A 19,462-nucleotide genomic window follows, 5' to 3' on the forward strand; every position below is an offset into this window, starting at 1 on the left:
TAAAGGGGACACTAACAGATAGAAACTCATCCCATGCTCGTGGCTAGGAAGAATTAATATCGTTAAAATGGCCATCCTGCCCAAAGCAATATACAGATTTGATGCAATCCCTATGAAACTACCAGCAACATTCTTCAATGAACTGGAACAAATAATTCAAAAATTCATATGGAAACACCAAAGACCCCGAATAGCCAAAGCAATCCTGAGAAAGAAGAATAAAGTAGGGGGGATCTCACTCCCCAACTTCAAGCTCTACTATAAAGCCATAGTAATCAAGACAATTTGGTACTGGCACAAGAGCAGAGCCACAGACCAATGGAACAGACTAGAGAATCCAGACATTAACCCAGACATATATGGTCAATTAATATTTGATAAAGGAGCCATGGACATACAATGGCGAAATGACAGTCTCTTCAACAGGTGGTGCTGGCAAAACTGGACAGCTACATGTAGGAGAATGAAACTGGACCATTGTCTAACCCCATATACAAAAGTAAACTCAAAATGGATCAAAGACCTGAATGTAAGCCATGAAACCATTAAACTCCTGGAAGAAAACATAGGCGAAAACCTCTTAGACATAAACATGAGTGACCTCTTCTTGAACATATCTCCCCGGGCAAGGAAAACAACAGCAAAAATGAGTAAGTGATAAATCTTACAAATTAAAATTACAAAAATAAGTAAGTAATATTAAGCTGAAAAGCTTCTGTACAGCAAAAGACACCATCAATAGAACAAGAAGGATCCCTACAGTATGGGAGAATATATTTGAAAATGACACATCCGATAAAGGCTTGACGTCCAGAATATATAAGGAGCTCTCACGCCTCAACAAACAAAAAACAAATAACCCAATTAAAAAATGGGCAGAGGAACTGAACAGACAGTTCTCCAAAAAAGAAATACAGATGGCCAACAGACACATGAAAAGATGCTCCACATCGCTAATTATCAGAGAAATGCAAATTAAAACTACAATGAGGTATCACCTCACACCAGTAAGGATGGCTGCCATCCAAAAGACAAACAACAACAAATGTTGGCGAGGCTGTGGAGAAAGGGGAACCCTCCTACACTGCTGGTGGGAACGTAAGTTAGTTCAACCATTGTGGAAAGCAGTATGGAGGTACATCAAAATGCTCAAAACAGACTTACCATTTGACCCAGGAATTCCACTCCTAGGAATTTACCCTAAGAATGCAGCAATCAAGTTTGAGAAAGACAGATGCACCCCTATGTTTATTGCAGCACTATTTACAATAGCCAAGAATTGGAAGCAACCTAAATGTCCATCAATAGATGAATGGATAAAGAAGATGTGGTACATATACACAATGGAATACTACTCAGCTATAAGAAAAGGGCAAATCCAATCATTTGCAGCAACATGGATGGAGCTCGAGGGTATTATGCTCAGTGAAACAAGCCAAGCGGAGAAAGAGAAATACCAAATGATTTCACTTATCTGTGGAATATAAGAACAAAGGAAAAACTGAAGGAACAAAACAGCAGCAGAATCACAGAACTCAAGAATGGACTAACAGGTACCAAAGGGAAAGGGACTGGGGAGGATGGGTGGGTAGGGAGGGATAAGGGGGGGAGAAGTAGGGGGGTATTAAGATTAACATGCATGGGGGGGTAGGAGAAAAGGGAGGGCTGTACAACACAGAGAAGGCAAGTAGTGATTCTACAACATTTTGCTATGCTGATGGACAGTGAATGTAAAGGGGTTTATAGGGGAGACCTGGTATAGGGGAGAGCCTAGTAAACATAATATTCGTCATGTAAGTGTAGATTAGTGATAGCAAAAAAAAAAAAAAAAAAAAAAAAAAAAAGGGCAGTTCCTGTGTGGTAACCTCCAACGAGTTCTACACAAGGGTATAAAGGGCATATAAAAGTGTAGGCAAAGGGTCTGTTTGTGTTTATACAGAGGATCAAAGCCTAATTGGGCTACCCCGAAAATGAACTAAGATACGATATGAAAAAGAACTTCCAACATCTGCACCCTCTGGAAGACTCATGCCAGAAGATGATCATCAAAAAACCCCAACAAAGATCCACGCACTGCTACAGCTGTAGATGCACTCATCCCACCAGTTCCTGGACCTGCCATGGGAATGAGGAAGGAGATATCTAAGCTGGCCTGTGCATACAGTAAAACAACAAAATTGGACTGGATCTATACTGTTGGAACTCAACCAAGAATTTGGAGAAGTGCAAATTGTAGCGCTCCAAAGTCTTACAACTACAAACTATTTATTGTTAAAAGAACATATGGCATGTGAACAGTCCCCAGGAATGGGTTGTTTTAATTTGTCTGATTTCTCTCAGACTGTTCAAGTTCATTTGGACAATATCCACCATATCATAGATAAGTTTTCACAAATGCCTAAGGTGCCTAACTGGTTTTCTTGGTTTCACTGCAGATGGCTGGTAATTACAGATATGCTTTGGTTATGTAACTATACTCCTATTATGTTAATGTGTGTGTGCAATTTAAGTAGTAGCTTAAAACCTATACATGGTGAAGTTACTCTACAAGAAGATATATCAAAGAAATAATCAATCTTCCCATGTTTTCTTCCGCCTGCTACTTCTATAGCTTTTCTTCTTCCTTCCTAATTACAACCCTTAAATAGAATTTGTGCCTCATATCAAATTTACCGAGTATCATAATTCTTCCAAGTGGTAAAGATACCTCAAGACAAATGCTGGGCATAGAAGCCACAGGGCATAAATATGCAAAGAAGTAAAAAGCTAACTTTTTCAAACAATAAGGCTTCTCTCTCACTTACCAACTTCACATTTCCCTGTATGGCCCCGGAAGATGACTGGTTAGCCAGAGACGGGTAAGATTCCTCAAGGGAGGAACAACCTAAGACAGGCACAGTCGCAGGGGGGCCATCAGGTGAGAAATTGGGGATCAACAGAGGTGAGGCTTAGAACCTCACCCCCCCGTTCTGAGAGAAATGTTCTGCATACGTGGATGTTTTATTGCCCTGGTCTAGCTTGGATTAACACATAGTCTACAGGCACACACCTGATCATCTACATGTGCTCTCATACAACACTAAACTATGTTTTCTACCTTTATCTTGTATCTACCTACCACTTCAGCATTTTATTAAAAATAATAATAATAAAGAGAGAAATGTGGTATCCACATATAAATCAAGTATAAAAACCAAATCAGTATTCATATTTGAACTGACTGTTTATAGTTCATAATGCATGAGCAAAACCGAAAGTTTCTGTGATGACTGCCCTTGTACTGTTCACTATGTAACTTATTCATTATGTAAGAATTTGTTCTACGTGTAAAAACTTGTTTGTTATGCCTCAGAAGATTGGAGACTGACAAAAATTAGGCTTGGGGTGGAATAATGATTGTGCATTGAGCATTGACTCCCCTATACAGAATTTTATTGTCGTTAACAACCATTTGATCAATAAATATGAGAGATGCCCTCACCAAAAAAAAAAAAAAAAAGGACAGACTTCCAATGGTAAAATAAATTAGTAACCGGGATGTAATGTATAGCATAAGGAATATAGTCAAGATATTGTAACAGCCTGGTAGGGTGATAGATGGAACCTAGAATTATGTATATAAATGTTCTACCACTGTGTTGTACACTTGAAACTCATGTAATGTAATACTGTGTGTCAACTACCCTTCAATAAAAAATAATTATTAAAAAAAAAAAAAATACACTGCACAGAAAGGGAACTTTGGTATTGTTTTGCAATGTTTTTTGTAATGTTTTTTTGAAATTTTCAAAAAAATTCAGGTTAGTTACTAGTTATACATCAATATTAACTTTCCGATCTTGACTGTACTGTGGTTATGCAAGATGTTATCATTTGGGAAATCTGAGTGAAGGTAAAAGTAAATAAATGAATCAAATAAACAAATAGAAATACACTGCACAGAAAGGGAACTTTGGTACTGTTTTGCAATGTTTTTTGTAATGTTTTTTCGAATTTTCAAAAAAACTATAAATCACAAAAATACTGTGGTGTCTAAAATCATATACACTTGGGTTGTATGTGTAATCATGGCCAAGTCATTTAACATCTCTGAGCCTGTTTCCTCACCTATAAGATTGGAGAAATCATTTCTGTCCACTGGTTATTGTGAGAGTTGTCTTTAATTCAGATATATTTATTATCTATTACATGATATGAGAAAAAAATTAATATGTCTAACACATGAGCCCTAGCATGCTTCCAGGCCCTGAGGAGAGAATAAATAGGATAAACAAAGGCTCTGCCCTTTTGAAACTTACCTCTTAGTGGGAAAAATAAATAGGAAACAAGTGGATGGAATAGGCTGAACAGTTTCAGGTAGTGATGAGAACTATAAATGGGTAGAGACTATTTAGGATGGCTCTATTCTCTATGGAGTGGTTAGTAAAGGCCTTTCTATTGAGGTGGTTTTTGAGCAGAAACATAAATGGCATGAAGGAGGGAGCCACAGAGAGAAATAGAAAAGTTTTCAGGTAGAGGGAACAGCATGAGGGAAGGCACAGAACCTGATTCAGTTGACTTGTTTGAGGAAAAGGGGAAAAGTCAATGTGGCAGAAGCATGAGGCAAATGGGGAAAAAATGGAGGGAGAAGAGGGCAGAGAGTTAGCAAGGGGCCAGACATGGCAGGGCCTTAGTGGCCATGATAAGCACTCCAGATTTCATTCTGAGCAAAAGATCTGCAGCTGGAGGAGAATGTGTTTTAGCGGGAGGTGGTAATGAAGATGGTGGTGCTGGCTTTGCTGGTTGGGGGACAAGAATGGAAGCCAGGAGGGCTTCAGGGACTATAATCATTGTCCATGTGACAGAAAATAATCGACTTTGACCTGGCTGGTGGACCTGAGGAGTGGTCATATTCTAGATAATTTTGCATGTAGAGCCTATAGGACCCACTGATGGATTAGGGGAGAGATGTGAGGAAACGAGAGAGATCAATAGTGGCCCCAGGCAGTGAGGTGAACAATGGTACCATTTAAAAAGATACGGGGAAGAATTGGGGAAGACTAGTTTTTGTGGAGGGAGAAGGGGAAGAGGAATACGTTTTAAACACATGAGGTTTAAGACGCCTCCCAGACACTAGACACTTCAGGGAGATATTATTAGTCAGTGGAGAGTTCCTGAGAGGTGGGGCTGAAAATATAAATTTGGTAGTTATCACACAGATGTCCTTCAAGTGCTGGGTTAGATATCACCTGGAATATGAGTATAGATAGCTAAGAAAGTTCAGGATTAAGGTTTCAGGAATTCTAATATTTGGAGGTCTAGAAGAGACAAGCCCAGCTAAGGAGACCAAGATGGCACAGCCAGTGAGACAGGAGGAAAACAAGAAACATGAGGTATCCTGAAAGCCACAGGGAGAAACGGGGAAAGAGGGAATGATCAGCTATGCCAACTCCTCCTGAGGGGTACACATGAAGATGAAGACAGATCGTGGCCACAGGGTGTGGCCGTGTGAAAGCCATTAGCAACCTTGACACGAGTGGTTTCAGTGGGCTGGTCTAGTAAAAGGCTGACTGCAGAGTAAGCTGGGGAATGGCGGACTTCAGATTCTAGCTGTATGATGTACATGATGACATGAGTAACCCTCCTGCTCAAACAACTAGAAGGCATAAGCAACTATTTCAAAATCATTTAAAACATGCATCACTAGCAGGGCATGAAATTAAGGAATCTCCAGAGGCTGAAGATGTGTCAAGAGCAAGAACCAAGCAAGGTTTTAAGTTGGCGTTCATATAACGGTTTCTACTGCACCATGAAGACCTTGAACTTCCACTTTGATTGCTTGAGCCGAGGGCCCACACAAGGTGGGTAGGCTAAGCTAATAGGAAGCTGCAACACAGCAAGAGTGAACAAGAAATAAACACACTGCACAGAAAGGGACTGTAGGGAAACTTGCCTGCTTTACCCTGGGCACTAGGTGGGCCACTGCTAGTTGAAGTGTAGGTGGTCTGGGGTTGGAAGAATCCCCTGGATGACTGGTAGAAACAAAAGCAAATCATTCCCAGAGGAATGAAAACTAGAATCTAATCTTCAAAGGATTTCCACAGATAAAATTCCAAGGAACATGGTTTACAATCAAAAGTTATAACCCATACAAGAAGTCACCAAGAGTAGGAGCTAGCAGAAACAGACACGAAACCTGTGAAGAGTTCAGATACTGGAATTCAGATGCAGAATATAAAACAGCAATATTTAATATATTGAAAGGTCAAACGAGTTCTTGTTTGAGTGTTTCACTTTACCGTGTCTGACCCATATAGCAGGAGAAAGTAACTTCCTGCAGTTTCTCGGACATCAATTCAAGACTAAGAAAAACAACTTTATCCTTTTAAGCACCATATGCCAGTTTAGACACACATGCTTTCTTTAGGAATCACTCTAGAAACCTAGATAAATCCACACAGCCTTAATAAGTCACAGACCCTGCCCCTGACCCAGTACTAAATTCAAGTATAAATTAGTATAAATTCAGCATTATCTCAGAGTCAGGAATGGAAGCAATTTCAGAGGCTTTCCAAATATGCCAGAACCGTGATAGCATGTGGACCTTTGTCTGAATGATGGATTCCAACAAGTGACAAAACTCACTGAAGTGGATAACATGAAAATTATGGCCTGTGGTGGCATTACTTTGTGAAGGGAAGCATAGAAAAGCTTTTAATATGTGTTTTAGCAATGCAAAAATGATCATACTGTGCTTTGTTGATGGACAATTCCAGGAGAAAGAAGCTAATAATTTCCTGTAGGCCGTTATGTTACCTTGAATCTACAGCATGAAGAGAAAAATAACTTTTAAGTTGACACATCAGAAGTTGTCTTAAAATCATCTAATGAACATGTTCTCCAACTTAAAAAATGAATAAACAAAAGGGAAGCGTTAAAATTTGAGCAAAGAACAAAAGAGTGTAAAAAATGAGCAAGCAAAATTATAAAATCACCAAATAGAAATCTAAAAATGGAAAGTATAATTAAAATTTAAAGCTCAGTGAATGGTTTAAAGAGGAGATTTAGACAAAGGTGAAAGAGATAATTAGATTGCTCTATGTGTAGAACGTGAAGTTTTCCAAACTGCAGTGCAGATAGACAAAAAACTGAAAGCTCTGGAAACTGTGAAGACACATGAAAGAGTGAAAAGATCTGGCATAAGTGTAGTAAGGGCTCCAGGAGGAAGCAAGAGAGAGAATGGGCAATAAACAATCTTTGAAGAGATCCTAGTGGAGAATTTTCTTGAATTGCTAAAAGACTCCAAATGTGAGATTAAAAAAGCGACAAATTCCAGGCAAAATTAATATAAAGAGACCCTTACATAGGTTCTTCATGAAACTGAAGATTGCCAAAAAGGAAAAAAAAACAAACCTTAAAATTACTTACATGGCTTCAGAGCAAAGACAGACTTGTACAAAACAAGGGAGGGAAAAAAGAATTAGACTAACATGTGACTAGGCAATGAAAAAATAGAAGCCAGGATACAGTGGAATAATACTTTAATACATAAAGAAGATATCTGTTGTCCTAGGATTCTATCTTCTAAAAAACTTTTTTCAAGAACAAGGTCAAAATACATGCATTTTCAGACAAAGAAAGCATGAGAGTTCTACCAATAGACCCTTATTAAGGGAACCTCTAATGGATAGATCTCAGGTAAGAGCTCTGTGATGTAGGAAAATTTAATGAGCAAAGATATTGGTGAATATGTAGGTAAATTTAAATAAACAATGAGTGTATAAAAAGAAAGTATAATTTGTGGAGTTTAAATACTAGAGAGCAATTGAAATTACTGGGAATGACAGAATATAATTCTAGGAGTGAACAGTTGAGTTCAAACTATTCTAAAGTCTTTGCATTGGTTGTGAAGAGAGTAATAATGCTGACAAATTTCTTTCTTTTAAGGATGCTTATTAAAAAAGCACTGGGAGCCATAATAACTGGAGACTTTAATAGTACAACATCCAAATTAGCAGAAGGGAAGAATATAGCGTTAGAAAAAGGAAAAATAAAAGAAAACAAAAAAAGCAGGCAAGAAAGGAAAAAATTAAAAGGAAAAGAACAAATGGAAAGTATATAATAAAATAGTAGAAATGGATCCAAAAATAGCAAAAGACATGTTGATGAACATCTAGTTAAAATGTCAGTATTGAGGTAGATGAAACATTCAGTTCTATGCTGCTTATAAAAATCTCTCCTAATATAAAAGCACAGAAAGGTTGAAAGCCAACAGGTAAAATAAGAGACACTAGGCAAATATCATACAAGGGAAATTGGTTTAGTCATATTAAAAAAGACAAAACAGACTTCAACACAAGAAATCTAGCTAGAGATAAAGAAGATTAATGTATGGCTAAAAGTTTGTTTTCCAGGAAGATAGAAAGAATCAAACTCTGTGTGTTCACAGAACATAACCTTAAAATAAATGAAACAAAAAGTGAAAGAAATATAAGGACAAATTAACAATCTACCAGCAAAGTGGAAATTTTAAACACAGTTATCTCAGTAATTGATAAATTAAGCAGACAAAAAGAGGCAGTGAGGATACTGTGAATGTGAATAAAACAGTTAACACATTTGATCACATAGGCATGCACAGACCATTAGACCCAGCAGCTACAGAATACACATTCTATTCAAATGTGTACAGAATATTTATCAAAACTGACCATTAGATAGTGTATAAAGCAAACTTCAACAAGTTTCAGAAGCATGTTACTACATGTATCACATTCTCTGACCACAGTGTGATTGTTAGAAATTAGTAACAGAAATATAACTAGAAGAACCCTATGTTTGGAAATTTTAAATGTATGTAAACTCATCATAATGGATATTAAAACTGTTTTAGAACTAAATTATAATAAAAATATTACATGTTAAGACTTGTGAGATGTAGGTAAAATTGTACTTAAAAGGGAATTCATACTTGACACCAATATAAGATTGTTTATCAGTGATACTTCAATTAAAAAAAAGGGAATTTATAACTAAAAGTTATATTGAAAAAGGCAAAGTTTCAAAATCAATTAAAAAAAAGAATCATAAGTTAGCCAAGAACAGAAAACAAATCCAAAAAAGTAGAAGGAAATAATAAGCATAAGAGAATAAATTACAATGGGAATTGAGTTATAATAAAGAGGATCACTGAGTTCATAAGATAAATTTCTATAAATCTCTGGCAATATTGATCAAATAAAGTAGTGCAAATAAAAACAAATAGAAATGAGAAAAGAAATATAACCATAGATTCTATAGAGATTAAAGAGATAAGAGAATATTATAAATTTAATGACAATAATTTAAAGGTTTACATGAAATGGGTACGTTCCTAGACAAATATGGCCTACTAAGGAATGGAAAACCTAAAACTCCTATAACTATTAGAGAAATTATAGGTAAAACTCTTGCCACAAAGAAAATATCAAGCTCAGATGGCCCAATAGGAGATTTAAATAAAACATTCAAGGATCAGAGAATTTCAATCTTACATCAACTCTTCCAGAGAATAAGCAAGAAGGATTATGTCCTAACTCATTTTATGAAACTCATTTATAAGGAAAGAACATTGAAGGCCAATCTCAACTGCAAACATAAACCTATCAATACTAAACAAAACATCTGCAAACAAAATCACCTAGTGGACATATTTGAAAAGATAATACTTCATAGTTGGGCTTATCACAGTAACACCTGGTTAGTTTAATATTAGAAATTAAATAATGTATTCACCATTTGAACATTTTGAGGGAAAAAGCAGAATTATCTTAATGAAGCTAGAAAAAGCACTTGGTAAAATGCTATATCCATTTATGCTAAATCTTCCTAACAAATTAGGAATAGAAGGGGACTTCTTTAATCAGATAAAGAGAATCTACACACACACACAAAATCATGGCAAATGTTATATTTAGTAATAAAATGTTAAAGGCATCCCCTTTAAGACTGGGGCACAACAAGGGTACTTGCCATCACCACTTTATTCAACATTATACTGGAAGTCCTAGATAGTGTGGCAAGATAAGAAATAGCGATGAAATGCATTTTATAAAAAGACTGAGGAGAAAGAAATAAACCTATCATAAGTGTGTAGATGATGACTATATCCATGGTAAGCCCAAAGAAGGAAGCAAATTATTCGAGTTAATAAGTTAATTTAGCAATTGCTTGATACAAAATCAATACACAAAAGTCAATTCCATTTCCACAAAAACATGATTTTAAAATTTCATTTATACTAGGGACCGAAAAATAAAACATCAAGGACACACTGAGAAGCATCAGGGTCAATGGATTGAGGATCCTGATGGGTCTGAAGAAAGTATGTGGTGGGGCTGCCAAGTACGTGAGTTGGAAGGATACTAGGTGGTGGTCAGAAAATGGAATGCTTGAACCTGAGGCTCTGAAGGGACAGAAATTACTTCTGCAACTTTTCCTCCACCCACGGAGAGCACGACATGGAATGAGGCAGCAGAGGTAAAGAGGAGGGGAAGGGCACTAGGGAGAGAGGTCAGCAAAGTAAGAAGCAGGGACAATGGAGACTCTATGTGGATGTTGGCTCCCTGGGGATGATTGTCAGCAGAAGCGTGGGGAAGGGAGGCTGAGCCAGATGGTAAGAGCTGCAGTGATGGGGAAGAATGGCTAACAGCTCAGGAGGCAGCTGCAGCAAAGACACACAGCAAGTGCTGATGTCTGGAAGAACTTGCTCCAGGGAAGCTGGGGATTTTGAGGGAGGATGGTGGAGACATGGTCTGGAAGAAGCAAGGACCAGTAAGAGTGCCTCCAGGCCCAGGGCTCAGAGGGATACAGGAGGAAAATCAGGCTCTACAGGAGAGGGCTGCAAAGAAGTGTCCTCAAGAGTGAGCCAGGGTTCAGTTAGAGAAAGAGGAGGATGGGGGATGATGAAGGGAACAGTGGGCGTTTGCTGATGAAAGATTCTGAGATCTGTGGGAAGGCTTGGTGAGGGCAAGGTCGGGGGTGAGCCAGATCAGGGCATGAAGAGCTGAACAGGGATGAGAATTTAGATGATGTTATGAGCCTAATGTGTGTGCGCCCCACAAATTCCTATGTTTGAGCCCTAACCCCTAATGGTATGGAATTTGGAGGTGGGGCCTTTGGGGGGTAATTAGGGTTAGATGAGGTCATGAGGATGGCTCCTCAGAAGGGATTAGTGGCCTTATGAGAAAAAGAAAGAGATCTCTCTCTCTCTCTGTGTGCAGAGACACCGAGGAAAGGCCACATGAGGACAGAGTGAGGAAGCCAGGAGAGCTCCCCACAGGCAGCAAACCACAGGCACCTTGATCTTGGACTTCCCATCCTCCAGAACTGGGAGAAATAAATTTCTGGTTTCTAGGCCACCCAGTCTGTGGCATTTTGTTATGGCGGCTACTAGGATTCGAATTCCAGTTTCAATGTGTGTGTGTGTTGGGGGTGGGGAAGCGTTCCCCACACCACCAGGTAATTGTCCCACACCAGCTGGGTGTCCTACAATTCAACTCAATTCTGACACTATCTATCTGGTAGCATCAGATCCCACAGGGTAGGGGCTCAGTCTCACAAAATTGCTCTCCCTTCAGATACCTGTCACAGCCCAATTTACCATCTCTGCCTCTGACTGGCCGGGTATAGATGGGAGATTCCAATGACCCCCTCCTTGAGTTTTATTAATTTGCTAGAACAGCTCGCAGAACTCAGGAAACCCATTTACTCATTAGATTACTGATTTATTATAAAAGGACAGAATTCAGAACAGCCAGATACAAGAGATTAATAGGGCCAAGGTAAGGAGAAAGGGTGCAGAACTTCCAAGCCCTCTCTGAGTCTGCCATGCTCCCCACATCCCCAGATGTTCACCAACTTGGAAGCTCTCTGGACCTCATACTTTTGGTTTTTATGGTGGCTTTATTACATATGAAAGATTGATTAAATAATTGGCCATTGGCAATCGATTGGCCTCCCGTCCCTCCCATGCCCCAAAGCCAGGCGAGTGGAACTGCAAGTCCCAACCTTCTAACCACATGGTTGTCCTCCTGGTAACCTGCCCCCATCCTTAGATGGGTCCAAAAGTCACCTCATTAACATAACAAAGAGCACCTTCTCACTCTCACCACTTAGGAAAACCCAAGGGTTTTAGGAGCTCTGTGCCAGAGATGGGGATGAAGACCAAATACATATTTCTCATTATAAACCACAGTATCACAACAGCCCAAGCTGAAAAGAAGAGTTGATAAAGAAGGGCTGAGCTTCCGACAGTAAATGAAGTGTATGAGATGTAAGGCGAGGCAGGATTGAGGGGCTTCCACCTGACCTATTAAGGGTTGGGGGAATCACATAATTATGTGACACATAGCAGACACTCAATAATAAATGTTTCTCATTGTCCTCATTATTTCCATTTTTTCTAATCCTTGAGAACACAGTAACACATTCTCCCAAAGTGTAGCAAAGCACTCAATTTATGGAATCACCAACTGATAATACTAGAGGTACCTTAGAGGAATCCAGTCATCCTGCCTTCCTTCAGAGACAGTGAAATAGGGGTTGAAGGACAAGGACTCAGGCCTCCTAACTGCTCCACGACATGCTTATCCTGTGAAATGGTTAGATCCCATGAAGCCTTCCATGGTAGAGACAAGGCAGCTGCTGTCACTACACCCTGTACCAACCATGTGTTCCTGATGCTCAAACATCTGGGGCCTTGCTGATGCTGAAGGGACCGCCCCTCCCAGGGCTGGCCAATTCCTAGGGATAGAAAGGACTTGCCTTTGAGCATGCTTTTCGTGAGAAAGCCAGTCAACCCAAAGTCCATATCCCCAACCATCTCCTCCACCCAACGCCCACATCCAGACCATAAACACCTGCCCTAGCCCCCCAGGGCCAGGTGTCAGACAACTAGAGACAGCCGCTGTGCCCCAGAGCCTGATGAAATGATTCAAACAAGCCAGTTCCAAACCTGCTCACTCTGCCTTGCCCATTTTCTCCATGGAAACCAGAATGGAGTCTCTTGCCCACATTTCCCTCTCACACTTCTGCCTCCTGATGGAACCTGGCGCTTCTCTGTGTGGCCCTCCATGTCAGGTTTACACTCCCTCTTGGAATCTACAAGTGTAACAAACTATCTTTTCAATGGCAGTCATCTCCTACTGATTCTCTGTTAGCCATGCCACACCTATATAAAAATTAAACCTGTATTCTGAAACATACCCCTGTATCTCCGGATGATCCGACCTACCAGTGAAGAACAGCCAGAGCAGCCGCCGCTCTCAGTGGTGCTGTATCTGGGGGCACCTCTGCTGCTGCCCCTGTGCCCACCAGGGCTTCTGCTCCTTGCCTCTCAGCTCCTCGGAGAGCAAAAGTTTTTGTGAACATGGAAAACTGGCTTCTTAGAGAACACCTAGGAAGCCCTGTTTAAAACACCCTGTGGTGCTTCTCTGGGGTTGCCTGGAGGGGTAGGCCACCAGCCTTGCAAGTCTCTTGGGGTGTTGCTTGCAGACAGACACACCCGACTTGGCCATTTTCCTTCTGCTCACAGCTCTAGTTCACCGAGCAGGGAGGCTGTACCTTAACCAAGAGCAGCATCAAATGCAGGGGAGGGGACAGGTCGGCTCCCCTGGAGCACCAGCTGTCATATCAAAGGCTGAACACTGAACAGAGAGACCAAGGCTCCCCACAAGATTCAGGGCAGGGATGGGGATCAACATTCTGACTGTGGCAGATCCGCAGGGACAAAGCGAAGGTGAGGTGACCAGGGGACTGCTGCCCAGACTGATTATTTATCAGAGGCTGATGCTCTGGGCTGGTGAGCCTGGTGCTGGGCTGGGGAGTCTAAGCCCACAGTGGAATAGACAGAATGTCAGATCCAGTCCTATCACATGGCTGGAATGGCCCAGGCAGGCATCAGGAATGTGTGGATTTAGTGACGTCCGCATTGCCCAGCTGGATCATCTGAGACAAGGAGTAAGTGGTAGAAATAAAATCTAAGAGGTCCATTAGACGCCCTCTGCTTCCCAGGCTTAAAGAGATTTCAGTCAGAGTTGTGAGGGGAGGCTGGATCTGCTATGATTGCACAGAACATTATTTACCACTTACTGGGTGCCTTTCACACACTGGGCACCAAATGGAAAATAAAACAAAAAGAGGCCATATCTGGTGAGCAAAGTAAAGGCAGGAGGAAAGTTTCCACTGGTGTCCAGAAGCCTGGAACTTCCAACAGCTGCTTTAATTTTTAATTTAACCAATGAACCTATAGGGAAATATAAAGAAAATTAAAAACATGGTGTTCTCAACAGCTTGGGATACTGGAAGAAAGCTGGGACAACTCTATTACCTGTCGGTGACAGAGTCAACAAGATGCTGCTTGAACATGAGGCTCCACTTCTTAATAACATTCAGTAGAGATGCTTTAAAGGGTCGCACATCAATTTTCATCCAGCTCTCAAACACCCTGATGGGCTCCAGCCTGCACACGTCTTCATAGAGCTTTTCATAGGAGTCGATCTGTGCTTTAAATTGATGGAGGAGGGGAGGGTTCTCTGGGATGCCATCTTCTGCATGGGCTTCAATTTCCTCGGGTGTGAGGACACGCGCCCATACAACAGGAACTGACTCAGGACCTCCTTCCGGTCCTCCACGTAGAGGTAGGAATACTGGCTGAAGGTGTTCCGATAGCTGCAGCAGAGGGCCATCATGCTCTGAACCCTCTCCATGAGGGTGCTCCTCATGCTGGCCAAACGGGCCATGCCCTCCACGTCAACCTGGGGAGCAAGACAATGGCAGGTAGGTTACACCCACATTTCTCAAGAAGTTCCAGAGCTGGCTGGAAGGCAGGATGGTCACAGATCCAGTACCTGATAGTGGGGAGAGCCGTTTTGTGGGGAAAGCCGTGGCACCAAGGATGATATTCCAAAAATGCTGGCGACAAGACCCTCAACAATGTCGTGGAAGCCACCCTTCACTCCAGACTCCAGGGATGGATGGAAAACTAATTCTGGGATTGCTAAGCTCAGCTGTGCTTCAAATATTGGGGTGAGTCCTACTCGACATTCTGTAAAACAAGGAAAACAAATGGAACAAAGAAGAATGGGTACAATGAGCAAACTGCAATGCTGTTTTAAAAATGCCCAGTGCATTCCTTTCCTTTAGATAAGCTGTTTGGGTATAGGAAAATGGAAATGTAAAATTTGTTAACACCCCAGGAAAGGTGAGGGTGACAGTCTTGCAGTGTTTATCAACAGGGGAACTCCTGACATTTTAAACAGGCCAACTCTTGTACAGGGCTGTCCTGGGCATCGCAGGATATTTACTCTCCTTGTCTTCAGAGAGCATATCCCAGTGACTGATCAACACAAGCCAGTCCCCTTCCACATTCCCAAGGCCTCCTGGGTTGGGCAGGGCCAGGGGGGTGCCAGAGCACACAGTAGAGCCTTGGGTTGAGAACAGGTTGATTTTACAAAGTCAATTTCTTGGAAGCAGCTGATCTCTTCCTAGGCACAAAGCATGCACTCCCACTGGCACTCCCTAGGTGAACAGCGGTATGCTTGTCTGTGGTTACTAGGCAGGAAAAGGAAAGAGAAGTTATAATCCTATCTGTTCAGCTCCTATTCTATGAAAACACAACCTATTTTAATTCGGTAGTCCTGAAGTGATGAACATTTTAAAAATGGTATCAATAATTAATAAATCCCTGATTGCTTACTAGACTAACTTGCTAAATTTAAGTCAAAATATAACATGGGGCAAGATGTTCCAAGGACAAGATTAATGCTTAAACTTTTATCAGTGGCCACTTATTTCTGTGTATCTTTTTGACTGTAGAAATATTTAGGAGACTGTTATTTGCTGGATACTGTGGGCAGCAGAGACTATGCATTGAAATTCATTATTCCCTCCTTCCCCAGAAATAGTTTTGACTGGGTATGTGGCCACCTTCCCCCACCCTCCCTGCGGTTTGGGGTGGTAACATGACTCCCTCACCACTGGAATGTGGGAAGAAGTGACGGGTGCCATTTTCAGGCTAGGGCCACTGAGGCGGTAGCCTCTTCTCCCCTACGCTCTGTCTTTCCCACTGTCACAGGCTTGAGAGCAGATGTGGCAGTGACCCAGCTCCACCACAGAAATGAAGAGGAGGCCCTGAAGAATGGCAGGATGGCAGGAAGCTTAGACCAGCACTTGCAAGATAGAGGTCTTTGTCATTTAAGCCACAGTACAAATGGAGTTTTTGTTACCAGAATTTAGCCATTCGCCCTAACTAAAAAAAACCTGGGATCCTCAAAGATATGTAAGACTAGGGTCTTGCCTTCAAAACTGTAGGGATCATGTATCCTATTTTGTCCCATCAAACACATATTTAACTTGGGGAAATGCAAGTTTACCAATACCACTGCAATCATACTACATTCACAGGATAGTTTTAAAACATCTGTACTATTGTGCTTTGTGTATGTACTCACGATGTATTATTCCGCATTATTATATGTGTTAGATACTTATAATTTGATAGATCAGGCTGCATGTAGTCTACAGGGTTTTAAAGACTTGCAAGACCATTTTTGACCACATGAGATTTTCATCGCATGTGCAAACATGAGAACCTAATCTGTGTGTCAGATGCAAAGACAGCATTATTACCATCCAAACCAGACTGCCCTGGTGGTTCCATAACCTTGGTACAAGCAACTTTAAGAGGTCAGAAGGGGGATAATATTCCTGGGTAGAGTGGGCAGCATTTGACCTGGGCAGGATTTGTATTCTGAGGGAGGATGGGGCATCCAGCCCAAGCCATGGGAATGGTCTTGGCTTCACCAACCCTGAGAAGATGGCAAACAGGAAGGTGGACCAGGGAAGACAAAGCAATCTGACTATGCTTCCCATGGCTCTAATTCAATCACTCCTCTTTTCTGAAGCTTGATTTAGATTGATTAGATTTTATGGTTTTGCTTTTGTTATAGGTCTCACTGTTTGAGAGCCTGGTTTATTGTCCAAGTTTTGGAGAGAAGTCTTTTCCTTTTGAACAATTTAGAAACTCAATACCTTTGCTATTTTACTGTGTGTAATTCACAAAATGTCCACAGCATTTTGGGAGAAGTCACAGAATGCTCAGTTACCCTTTACTGTAAGTCAATACACTTTATGACTGTTATCTCTCCAGGAATAACCCACATCCATAAGCCAGTAAATACCAGTATTTTCCAGGAGGTACTTGAGGGAGCACTCAATGGCTAGAAAGAATCCATCCAGCAACATGTCATCGATGTATTTAACGTAAGTCTTCCAGATATTAGAGGCTGGGTCTGCTGAAAACAGACCTAGGTTTTTCTACAAAAAAGAGAATGGAATTATTAAACCACGTTTAATAACATGGAAGGACTGGTCTAGTCACCAGTAATGGGAATGAAAAGAACACATAGAGAAAAAAAGCATTCTTGTGAAGACTTTGCTATTACATGTGTATCAGATCCATTCTGTTTAATGGTTTTAGCCACCAGCTGGAAGGAACACAAAGTTAACCCAGGCAGCGAACAGCAGGTATCATCCTGTCCCTGAGAAAGGAGGGTGACATCTGGCCATGTTGCTGGGTGCAGTGTGCGCACCTCATAAACACTGGCTGTTGGGCTAGGGAGGAGGCTGCCTCAGCACAGAAGACAGGGGAGGCAGAGGGATTACCAAGGGTGGGGGGTGTTATGACTCAAGGCTTATAAGAAATTTGGGGTTCAAGCAAGTAAGGCATTTCCTAGACAATCCCTAGAAATGAGCTGGAGTGTTTTGTGTTGTCATTTAACTCAAAACCTTCATCACACGGAGTAATTGAGAAAACACATACACATAAATGAATGCCACATTCTCCCTCTCTGTCTCTCTCCCTCTGTCTCTGTCTCTCTTGCTCTTGTTCTCTTTCTCGGTCTTTCCTGACCTGGTGGTTGTAACAAGTAGAGTTATCCCATTTGCTCTGTCTCATCTTCATTATTAAGCCTTTTTTCAGCAACTTCCCATTCATCTTATCTCTCCAAAGTGAGTGGTAATGAATTTGCAGGAGTAAAATTTCTAGGTGATTCACACTCACTTATCCCTTTACAAACATTTCCAGGTTGTAAATCCCCCTGGATAAAAAACAACCTCGGGATCCTGCCTTTAAGTGACAAAACTCTGAAGTTTCTAAAGTGTATTACAGCTCTCCTTTCTCAGTCAGTTGAAGATTTTCCTAATAACTTAAAGTCCATCATCACACAAACAACACAGTGATGATATAGAGTTTCTCTCAGATGTTATTAAAATGTGCATGTCTGTTTTTTTCTCTAAAACTTCCGGTTTTCATGACTGCTTTGCATGGCTACTCTATTTCCTCCCTCAGTCTGCACTTTCCACCTTTCTACGAACTCAGATCTACTATGGTCTAAGGAGCAGACATGTTGGGGTTTCCTGTGATCTAAGAAGAAAGAGCTCAAGTTTCTGATCCTAGCCAAGACAGAGGAATGAGATCGGACTTACTCTTCTACAAACAACTATAGAACTGGGTACAATACAAGAAACAACTGGTTTAGGCCACTGGGTAACCAACAATACAGAGATGTGATCCTTGAGAGGAGGGAAATATCCAGGTGAGCTGCACAACCATCTGGCTTTCTACATAGACACTTTCCCAACCACGGCATGAGGAAGTGGAGCTCAGTAACAGCACCCTTCCTGCCGGGCAGAACAGGTGGCACTGGAGCTGGGCTGCTAAGGCTGCTGAGTCCTCTTGAGCCCTTGAATAGTAAGCTGTCCACATTTAGGGTAAGGCTCTGCAAGGCCTGGCAGAGAACAGTTACTGAGGCTCGAAGCTGAATGGAGACTGTCTAGGTCATGCAGTGCCAGAAGACATTTGTGCTCTACCAGAAATTATCTGCAGGTAACCCAGGAATTCATTAGACCCCAGAAATGATATGCTTAGGATTAGAACTGTTCTGATCTAGAGTCAGGCCTCTTTAGACCCTCCCTTAGCAAAGCTTAATATTGAGCATCGACGAGATCAAGCGGTAAGTGAACTGCCTGCCGAAACAAAATACAAACTCCTTAAGGGAAATCACACCCAGATTCTAAAGCAGCATCCAACGTGACTAGAACATAATACAAAAATTACTGGACATGCAGAGAAGCAGGAAAATGTGACATTTAACCAAGAGAGAAAATAATTAATAAGAATAGACTCAGAAAATAGCTGCCATACCCATCTTGGAATGCCTATTCCTTAGACTTATTTTAAGTCAGAGAAAAACACACTTCAGTCACACTAAAAAAACAGGCTCAGAAAATAAAATCAATGTTAGCATTATCAGACAAGAATGCCATAATTGATTAAAAACTCCCTAAATCTGAGGAAAAACAGATTCAAGATGCTGTTGTTAAATATAAACTCCCAAATTTTGAAATACAAAATCCCCAACTCCGAGCTGGATGACTATAAAGA

The 19,462-nt window shown here is 41.1% G+C and overlaps 1 protein-coding gene across 1 annotated transcript in view; it reads right to left on the minus strand.

Annotated features, from left to right (window-relative positions):
• Positions 1-19,462, minus strand: part of LOC118931226 (dynein axonemal heavy chain 9-like) — a 349,376-nt gene that overhangs the window by 281,073 nt on the left and 48,841 nt on the right. Inside the window, 4 exon segments of the mRNA XM_057500855.1 lie at positions 14,348-14,604; positions 14,607-14,774; positions 14,868-15,064; positions 17,199-17,334. Coding sequence (XP_057356838.1) covers positions 14,348-14,604; positions 14,607-14,774; positions 14,868-15,064; positions 17,199-17,334 — 758 coding nt within the window.

Source organism: Manis pentadactyla, chromosome 4 (genome assembly GCF_030020395.1).
Source record: "Manis pentadactyla isolate mManPen7 chromosome 4, mManPen7.hap1, whole genome shotgun sequence".
Lineage (NCBI taxonomy): Eukaryota > Metazoa > Chordata > Mammalia > Pholidota > Manidae > Manis > Manis pentadactyla.